Here is a 10,289-nt window from a genome sequence, read left to right as displayed (position 1 = left end):
GTGTTACCTTCCCTTCCCATATCAGAGGATGCTTTCCTGTAGGGGCCTTATCCCACTAGGCACGGACCGATACAGTCAGGCCCTCCTCCCTCCTGCTCAGTGATGAGCTGGTAGCCTGGCAAGTTCCACTGGGCAGGGAGCCCCAATGGCAGCAGCGGACAGGGCAGCCACCCTTCAGGGCAGGGGGCACTGGGACTGGACAGAGATGCGCGGCGCCCCGCAGAGTCAGTTTCCCCAGCAACCCCCCAGAGCGATGGTCCCACCAGTGCTTCTGTTCTCCTCGTCCCCTTCCTTCCCGCAGGCCTGCTTTTTTCTCACCTCAGAGGCCATCGTGTAGCACTGAGAAGTGAAGCATGAGAAGTTGGAAGGCGGGCTGTGGACTGACGTGGGCCCCGGAAAAGCGCGGGGGCTCCAGAGGAACTCTTTCATTGAGCCAGGGCTCTGAGGCCCACCCCAGCCGTCACTCCCAGCACGTGGTCCTGGGAAGATGCCCAAGGCCTTGTGGCCATCAGTTCTTCATTTGGAGGGCGAGTGGGTGTGAGGAGCCCCCGTGTGTTGGGTGCAGGATGCGGCCTGAAGGGGAAAGCGACAGTGTCGCAGGGCCTGGCAGCCTGTTGCACTGTGATGCAAGGGCAGAAATCTCTCCACATTGTTGCCCCCAGACACTCCTTCCACCCTCCCACTGTGGGATGCGGTTCTGGCTTTGTGGCCGCAGCGGGCATGTCAAGAGGATAGGCCCACCTCAATAGGATGTGGAATCAGCTAATCAGCCAAAAGTATGATTTATAAACTAACAACACAGTAACTTTTCCCAGCTAGACAATAAATGGACATAGTGTTATGTTGCCTGCCCAGTTCCTGTCTGACTCCTGCAACCTCCCATTGCGTGTAGGTGCCAGGCCTCCTGTCGCATGGAGATTCTCCCAGGCAAGATACTGGAGTGGGTTGCCATGCCCCCTTGCTCGCAGGGGGTCTTCCCTACCCGAAGGACCAAACGCCAGGGTCTCTGACAATCAAGCACTATTCTTCATCATTGAGAAGCCCCCTTCCATTTCCAGTTGGAGGACTGTTAGAGATTTGGGTGTCGGAAGTGTTCCCAGCAGGACACAAGATGCTCCAGGAAATGGAAGCAAGAGCCACTCTTGCCTGTGGTCCCAGCTGGTCTTCGCATCCCAAACCTTCACTTTTCATTCATGCAGGCCAACAATGGTTGAGTCTTTGATTATGATGGCCAAATTACCAATCAAGATAATTAAAGCCTAATTAACGACCTTGAATTCTGGATCCAAGGACCAGGAAAGAAAGGGTCGGCACCTGGATTTTCTGGGCTCCAACCTCCCCCCAAGGGAGTGTGACAAGAGTTTCTGTATGATTCTTCAGCAGATAGGGGGAACTACTACTACTCCCTATACCCTGTGGTCAACGGCAATGCAACAAGAGCCAGATCCCTCCCATCCCTGCCTCAGAAAGAGATCTCTCCTGGATAAGAGCACAGCCCTGAACTGGGGAGAGCTTGACCTGGGTGGCAGTGGGGGCAGGACAACAGAACTCTGACTTTGGGGCCATCTGAGTGGGCCCTACCAACCAGCAGCACCAGCCAGAAGAGAGCAAAGCCAGAAAAGGGGGAAGGATGGGGGGCTACCAACTCAGGCTAGGCCAATCAGCCCACTGTGGACCCCATCTTCTGGGAGGGACAGTCGCCAGGGGCCCATCTGACCTCTGGGGTCTCTCTTGGTGGAAGCTGATCTAGAACTCGCCAGAACTTTAGCAGAAGCCAGCCACAGGCCTGTACCTTGCTAGTGAGGGGAATGGAGCCAGGAGCACGTTTGCCAACCCATCCAGGGCCTGGCCACAGATGGGAGCCTTTGTAGGCAATCTGAAACATACTTTTCCGTACTTTCAGACAAGAGACAAACTGGGAATCCCATCTCCATCCCCTTTGCCCCTCCCCCACACTGGGCCAGGGCTGCCTCTCCACATCACCTCTGTGACATCATTAAACAATTAAGGAAGCTGACCATTTAATTGGCTGCCTGGACCACGATACAGATTCTAGACTCTCCAAACAGTATTTATTGGGCACCACAATCCTGGTCTGAGGCCTTTCTGCCCTGAGCGTTCACTGCTTTGGTATTGCAGTGAATGTTCCTGAGCTAGACTGTCTCCATGGCTAGTCAGAGTTCAGATGAGGCATGTGCAGCCCCACTGGCCCCATCAACTGATGGGGAGCCCACAGCAGGGGACCTCCCTGATTCCTCCCTGGATGCAAATGTGGATTCAGGGGAGGTTTTGGGGAAGCAGGGTGACCAAACTGAGAGCCCACATCCGGGCTCCCAAGACAACCTGCCCCCACAGGGCCTGAACCCAGAAACAGCCAATGAGGAAGAGAACAACACCGTCCTTGGGCTGTCCTTCCCCAGGAAGCTCTGGAGGATCATGGAGGATGCGGCCTTCACCTCTGGGAGCTTGAATGACGAGGGAGACATGGTGGTCATCGAGACAGATCTCTTCCAGATGGAGTTCCTCCAGCACAGAGGCACGGACAGGATCTTCGACAAAGACAGCATCAAGAGTGTCATCTGTGAACTGAACCTGTATGGGTTCAGTAAAATCCACCCTTTGGATCACTCTGCAGGGAAGAACAGGATGATGGTAACATAGAAAGCCCTTCTGGGGAAACTAGACTAGACGAGCTGAGTGCTGAATGGGTTTCACTTCCCAGGAGAAGGTTTTTCTCATGAGAGGGTGGTTAAACAAAGAGGAGAAAGCAGGGCCTGTCTTATTCTACTGTCCACTTAGACACGATCCACAGGTGTGACACCAGGCCCTGAGGGGCCACTTGATGTCAGGGAGGGCCAGTAAAACCTCAAGCAAGGCCAGGCCCAAGGAAGTTGTAGAGAGCACACATGCTAGGGCCTCATAACCTGCCAGGAATGAAGACTTTGTCTCCATAGTTAGGCAAGGCTGGGATGGTGGTAGAGTGGAGGGCGGCGAGGAGGGGCTCTTCTCCCACACGATGGCTAAAATAATTCCTTTCAGATTTATCACAACTCCAACTTTCAAAGAGACAAGCCTCTCCTCCTGCAGAACATCCAGAGAAAAGGCTACCCCAGAACAACTGCTCAGCCCGTCAATGGAGCAACAACTACGCCGAAGAAAAAGAAGTGAGCAATGGTGACCAGACGCTCTCCTCGATTCCATCACAATGAGTCCACCCAAGAGGCTGACAAGAAAGTTCAGAATGGAAACCCAACTGCTCATGGAAGCCCCAGCCGGCACTCACATGTGTTCTCTGGCCTTTGGTCTACGGGCAGTGTAGCCGGGTGGGCTAGGGCAAACCATCTCTCCAGTGAACAGGGCGACCCCAGTGGAGAGGGTACATCCAGCAATGGCACGTCTGTACTCCTAGCTACCGCTGAAAGGGACAGTGCAGGGGAACTGCCCAAGAGCCCCCCAGAGTATCCAGGTTATGGTTCGGTGATGACTCTGTACAACACCTGTTACTCCATCCTGATGGCGGCCCTTTTAGTCATGGCCCCAAATGAGGCCCTTGAGGTGGAGGAGGAGCAGGAAGAGTCCTCAGATTACAAGTGTGCCCTCCGTGAGCAGTTCAAGGACAACCCCAATCCCTGAGCTGCCAGGTCCCTAGGGATACTCAAAAGCACTCTCGTAATAAAAAATCTATTTCTGGCTCTAATAAAGTACAGCAAAATTTCACAGGAGTAGATAAAGAATCAAAAGAGAGCTGCAAGTCTGTGTTCTTTCTGTCTGTCCATGCTATTCACATGGCACTGGGTGAGCCAGATGAGGCTGGAAGCCCACTCCCCAGGCAAGCTTTGGTCCAGTCCACATGGTCCCTTTCCATCTGAAGCAGCAGCATTTCACACACGGCCAAGGGTGCATGCAGCTCGTGAGCCGTGAGGCCAGTTCAGCTCAGGCTTGTCCCTGGCTGAGAGATGGTTTGCCTTGGGCCTTGGCTGCCCCTCAGCAGACGGCTCAACCGGGCTCCTGACCTTGGGGTTGTCACCTTCCATGAGTCATGCACCCTGAAGCAGAAGGGGCTCCTCCTGGGTTCCCCGATGATGCCACAAGTTTCTGATCAGCAGCTGAGCATCTCCAGCTCCTGATCCAGGGCCGGCTCACTGGAAAGCAGTGTCACCTCACCCGCCAATGGCCTTACAAGCACATGACCCCAAAGACAAGTACAAGATTTCCCCAAGGTGAATACCAGCCCTTGCCACTCTGCCCTCACAGGTGTATTTAGGAGCCTGTCTTTGGATGCAGAGTGGCCAGGCACTGTGTTCAACACACACATTTTGTGAGCCAAGGGACACTTTACAGCAGGGTAAGGGTCACCTGCAAGGACAAACCACGGCTTGTTTCTGGGCCTGTGGGCCTCTCTGCCTGACAGAGTCCTCACCGGCTGCTGATGCTCAGCCCAGCCCCCAGCCTTCCCCCATCACCTCTGGACACTGTTCCAACATTGGGGAGTTTGAACCAAAACAGAGAGGGAAAAACACTAACCGGTTTCCTAACAACACATTTCTCTCAACCGCCCAGACCTAGCAGGGCCAAAATGAGTGGGGACATCATGTTTTCGTAAAGGTCAAAGCCCTGGAGACTCTCGCTGAGGCCAGAGCAGCACAGCATGAGGGAAGTCCTGGACCCAGACCCCATACAAAGTGGGCAGTGCACCCCAGGGTGGGGCCGATTCAGACTGAACCAGATGGGCATGTCCAGGGCCTGGTGGCAACTGGATAGTGTCACCATGAGCTGGTCTCTTGGTCACCTTCCTCTTAGGAACCCAGTCTGGACAGGCCTCCTGACCAAAGGGGATCAGGTGCTCAGGGATGTCCACCTGGAACATGTCCTTTCCGGCCCACCCTGGGATGGGCTGCAGCAGCCAGCAGGGGTTGGTAAGCACAGTCAGGTACTTCTGTCCCAGGGCTGGTAGCAGGGCTTGATTCTCCAGCTCCTTCACCTCGTCATGACCTATGTTTTCTGGGCACAGAAAAGTGTCCCCAATGTCCACCAGACCTGTGTGCAAAGACAGGACACAGAAAGAGAACAAGGTGATTCAAAGTCATGCCTGCTAGAGAGTAAGACCGTATCATGGAGAGGAACCAGGGTGAACTGGGTCCTCTGGCTAAGCATTTCAGATGGGCTCAGCTCAGCAAAGGGAATTCGGGGTGAGGCCAAGCAAGAGAGAGAGCCAAATGAAAGGGAGAGGCCTGGTGCTCCACGAACCCACCAGGCCATGGGCAGCTCTCAGTCTGCCCACTGCAGGCTGCAGGGACAGAGCAGGAGGGCCCCCGGTGGGGAGCCTGCGGACATCAGGTCCCCAAGCGACTCACCAGCAGAGAGGTGTTGCTGTGGGGCCTCACCCCTGGGGAGTCAGGGGACTTTCTCAGGCCTGGCTGCAGGCAGTGGGGTTAGGGAACCCAGGCTGGGTGCTGTGGTGCCTCTCATGGTCTCTGCTGGGCAGACAGATACACATGGGGACACACACACACAGACATATGTACACTCACAGAGACAGGTGCCATGTGCAGATATGGACCCACCTTTCAGAGCACAAACGGGGACTGAGGCCCAAAGTGGTGATCAGGCACCTGGGGCCACTGTTTCCCAGTCCGGGAACCCTCGCTGCCCCTCTGAAGAAACCCCAGCCCCACCCCACTCCCCCACCAAACGGTTCAACAGAAAACAAACAAGCACAACCCAGCTGAGATCCAGGGCAGCACCGGGGGCCGTGCAGGCAGCACGGGGCAGGGAATCAGTTGCCCATGATCACTCCATGGCCGAACTTGTCCCCATCCCACAGCAAGGCCTGTATCTGGGCGGGGCTCATCCCCAGCATCTGCTCCAGCAGCTCCCGCCAGGATGCGTCCTCCCAGTCCCAGTGTGCCATGTGGGCTGCTAGGATACAGTGCCAGTGGCTGCATAGGATGGGCTGCCACCACATCTCCAGGATCTAAACACTGTTTAAGACGAAACCCGTGGAAGGCTGTCGGGAGGACAGACAGCTGAACTTCATCTCCCCAGGCTCCCATGGCCTCATGTGGCTGCAGAAACACAGAACCACAAAGGCCAGGAACCTGACACAGAGGCCTCCAAGCTCACAGCCCTGGGCCAGACATCAGCCTCATGTGTCCGAGCATCCTCCAAGCCTGCTGACACAGAGGGGAGGGTCACAGAAGGCTGGCTCCTTCCATCCATCTCCATGTGGTCTGCTGACAGGGGGTGGTGACCCAGAGGACCCATCCATCACATGCAGTCTGTGGGGAGGTCAGGAAGGAGGGCAGAACAGTGGGAGAGAGGCACGAGGTGAGTTCCAAGACAGAGGGGATTCGAAACTCTGGGAGCACCGAGGAGGGAGCGTGGGTCCCCTGGCTTCACAGCCCAGTGGCCAGGCTCTTGTCCTCTTCCAGCACAGTAGACAGACACAGTCCTCTTGACAGACACAGTCCTGGGCTTGGCTTCCCCCACTCCCAGCCTCCACCTCACCCCTCAGCTCCCCAGCCCCCAACCCTGCCCATGCTCTGCAGATATCCCACTTCAGCCCAGGGCTACTGAGTGCAGATCCATGCTAACCAATCTGGCCTTGGCCCTGGGTCCCACACCTTTGGGAGCCATCTTCTTCCCAGCCTTTCCCACACCACGGTCTCCACTGTCAGCAGATGCCCCAGCCCCTGCACAGAGCTAGAGAAAGAATGAAGGAGAGCAGGAACTAATGGGACAGGGGAGCTCCATGTCCTTGCCAGGGCCTGGGACAGTGCCATGCAGGGATCACAGAATTCAAACCTCAAATAACCCGCTAGATTACAGTCATCTTGTTCAATGACTGAGGAGGCCCAAGGGATAGAGAGATAGCCCATGAATGCAGGGGATCTGACCACATGCACCTCCATCCTCACTTCTATCCCTGTACCTAGAGGGGGGTCACTGTTCACTGGACAAGGGGCAGGCAGAGGAGCAGAGCCACAGGCCTGAACCTCAGCAGGGTTTCAGCACCTCGCAGGGAGCCTCCATTTCCATGTGGCTCTGAGGACAGGGGAAAGTCCCAGAGGAACCAGCCTAGAGCCTCCTGGGCCTTCCCTGCCCCGAGCACAGCAGAGCCACAGTGCTCACAGGCCCACGAGGCCCCACGTGATCTGGCTCCTGCCCTGGCGGCCTGCCCCTCGCCCCTGGATTCACCCCCAGGAACTATAAAGGCCATCCTTCCATCCTTGGAACATTCAGTGTGTTCCTACCTCAGAACCTTTGTAGGGCATGAGGAAAACATTGCGTCCCCTCAGATTCAGGTGCTGGAGTCTCAATGCCAAGTACCTCAGCGTGACCTTACAGATGAAGGAAAGGCCTTCACAGAGCTGATGGAGGTCCAGTGAGCTCATTAGGATGGTCCCTCTTCTAACAGGATGGCTGTCCCCATACAAAAGACAGATTTAGAGACAGACAGGCACACAGAAGAACTGGGATGAAGAGGAAGGTGGAGCTCTTCTGGGTTGAAGAGGAAGGTGGAGCTCTTCAAGCTCAGACGCACCCACCATGGCCAGCAATGCCCCCGGAAATGATGGGGGAGAGATGGGACAGACTCTCTCCACAGCCCTCACGAGAGCCAATGTCAGTTGACACCTCAGCCTCAGCTGCTGGTCTCCTGAACCAGCATGGTTCATAGTTTGAGCCAACCAGCTTGTGTGATCCTGACGCAACTGCCGGAAAATGAAGACAGAGGGTCAGCTCTGTCCAGACATCTCTTCTCAGTGGCAAGAGGGGAGTGGGAGGATGACTTTTCCACTCCCAGCACCTCAGGCACACTGCTCCATGTTTGCACAACTTCATGTGTCTGTTTTCAACCTTACACAGTGTCTGTTTATACCTCCCAGTGTTGGGGGTCCCACAAGTTACTGACACTTCCCTCCTGATGGAAGAGAAGGGAAAACTCATTCTGGCAATACAGCCACTCGATGTGACCACACACTCACTGACTGAAGGGCTGTGCAGGAGGAGGCCCGGGGCACAGGGCACACACCCGAGGTGCTGACACACACCAGCAAATGGCCTTCTGCAAAGGCTCCCCTGTGTCCACTCCCCCAACCACAGGCAAGGGTGCCATGTCCTCACGCACTGGCTGGCCCCGAGCATCATCATCCCGCTGAACCTTTCCCCACCTGCTGGGTGACAAAGGGTCACCCTCTTCACTGGGTCTGGGTGAGTTACCAGGGAGCCTGGTCGACCCTTGGGGCTTGGCTGCTACTATGTCTTCTACTGGGGTATGTGACTGGATCCCAATTTCCGTCATTCAGTTTCTCAGCCAACCCAACCCCTCCCTCCTGGGTGCCACTGAATCTCAGCTATATGGGTGGGATCCCTGAGCAAGAAGGGGCTGCAAGTGCTCCTACCTATCAAAGCAGAGAGTGTCTGCTTGGTGGCCAGAGGAGAAAACACTCTTCTGCCTGCTTGTCTGGGTGTCTTCACCTGCACAAGGAGGAGAGGAACAGGGAGAAAATCACCTGTGACAAGACGTTTTGAACACCAAGTTACCAGTCTTCTCCTCTGCAGGGACCTGAGACCACAGGGATCCAGGAGGGCCCAACTGATGAGAAACACGCGTGTAGATTCCGTCAGGGTGGGTTCTGCTCATCACAGCAGCTGGCCTGTCCTCACAAGGCTGGGACAGGGACTCCATGATGCCTTAGCACGCAGCACAGAAACCCATCCCCCAGGAGTGATAGTGATTTACAGACCAGGAGACCCCACAGGGAACAAGAGAAAATGACTCCTCCCCTCACACTGCCACTCTGGAAGGATCCACGGGCCGCCACAGTCAGTCAGCAGCCCTCCATGAACTTGTGGTTGGGCCCCACCAGGAAGGGAACCATGGACAAGCAGCTAAACCGTGCAGGGTCAGAGCCTGGTGGGGGTGGCTTGCAGGGGGCAGGTGGGGCTCATGTGAGGTCACAGACCAGGGGCAGAGCAGTTCTGCCCCTAGACCACTGGCTCCTCTTTCCCTGACAACCTACTGTCCTCCTTCCAGGGACGACTGTAACATCCATTCCTCCATCTGCCCGAGTGTCAGGTGCTCTCATCTGGGAGCTCTGGGGCACCCTGCATCTTCCTGCTGCCTCCTGTCTCCCCCTCTTCCTCTCAGGCTGTGGCTGTTGTACACGAGTCTGGGCCCCTGAGGGTCGCCGAGTATCAGGAAGGCAAGGTTGGTGTCTCATTGGTTCCTGTTAGCCGGGTACCCACACAGCTGTTGCCATGGGAATGTTGAGTCAGAGCAGAGCTTTTTTTTCCAGCATGCAGCCAGCTCTCTCCTTGCAGAAGCCTCCCAGACACGAGTTGAGGGGGAAGAGGCTGCCTCCTGGATCTGAGGCCTCAGCACTGCAGGGACCCAAGTGATCACCACACCCAACTCCCTCGTTCTGGTATCCCGCTCTTCACCTGAAGAGTGGTTACCAGCTGCCTCCAGAAACCCCAGAACCTCCTGGTAGTGGTTTCAGATCATGAGGGAGAGTCCTGTGAACAGATTGTGGGCTGCTGCTGTTCCTCCAAATCCTGGTTTTGAATGAGACCTTGCCCAGTGAACTGGTGACCTATGACGTGTAGCTGCTGATGGGGAAGCTGTGAGGCCCTGCTCCGTGGCATTTCTCCACATGTGTCCCTTCCTTGCTGCTGGCCCCAGCTCTCCTCACATGCCCAGATGTGAGGACTGAGCCATGGGGAGTGCTGCCTCTCACCCCACCTGGGTCTCTGAGGCTTGGTGTGGGTTCCACGTTGCTCCTGCTATGTATTTGCGGGCAGCACTGACCTGGGACGGGCTCAACCCAGATTCTCGGTTTCCCTCGTGTCCTCCTTGGCCGATATGGTTTCCTCTCTGAAATGCCTGTTGCCCATCTCTCCACTGAGCTGTGTGTCCTTTTTGTGCCGAGTTGTGGGCATTCTTTTGGGGTCTGGGTGCTCATCCTGCCCTGGTTGTTTGTGATTCAGATTCGTCCTTTTCTGTTTGCAGGCTAGTGACAGACTCAGTAGTCACCTGGTCTCTTGGAGCCATAAGTGCCCCAAAGGTCAGTGCATGTCCCTCAGGCCCTCCCAATGGGGGCTGCCGTCCACCCCCAGGCTTGGCACCTGGGGTGAGCAGTCCTCAAGGAGACACTTCCCTGGCGTCCAGCACTCTGCCCCTGAGAGGGCTCCTTCACATCCGTGTCAGTCCCTTGGTCCCTGCCTAGCTTTAGTTCTGGGCCTTGACTTCCGCATGCTGGACAAGCCCAGGGACAGCTGTGTAGCTC

General features: G+C 56.1%; 2 protein-coding genes across 2 annotated transcripts; one reads left to right on the top strand and one right to left on the bottom strand.

The window, feature by feature from the left end:
* The first annotated feature begins 2,166 nt into the window (after positions 1-2,166).
* LOC102189842 (heat shock transcription factor, X-linked-like) lies at positions 2,167-3,633 on the top strand. The gene is given in 2 exon segments (XM_013976309.2): positions 2,167-2,652; positions 3,040-3,633. Coding segments are annotated over 2 exon segments (1,080 nt in total).
* Positions 3,634-4,335: 702 nt separating this feature from the next.
* CUNHXorf40A (chromosome unknown CXorf40A homolog) lies at positions 4,336-6,037 on the bottom strand. Its single transcript, XM_005709576.2, is given in 3 exon segments — positions 4,336-4,356; positions 4,790-5,037; positions 5,785-6,037. Coding segments are annotated over 3 exon segments (522 nt in total).
* Positions 6,038-10,289: the final 4,252 nt, after the last annotated feature.

Source organism: Capra hircus, unplaced genomic scaffold, assembly GCF_001704415.2.
Source record: "Capra hircus breed San Clemente unplaced genomic scaffold, ASM170441v1, whole genome shotgun sequence".
NCBI classification, from domain to species: Eukaryota; Metazoa; Chordata; class Mammalia; order Artiodactyla; family Bovidae; genus Capra; species Capra hircus.
This window is presented reverse-complemented; position numbering and strand designations above follow the sequence as displayed.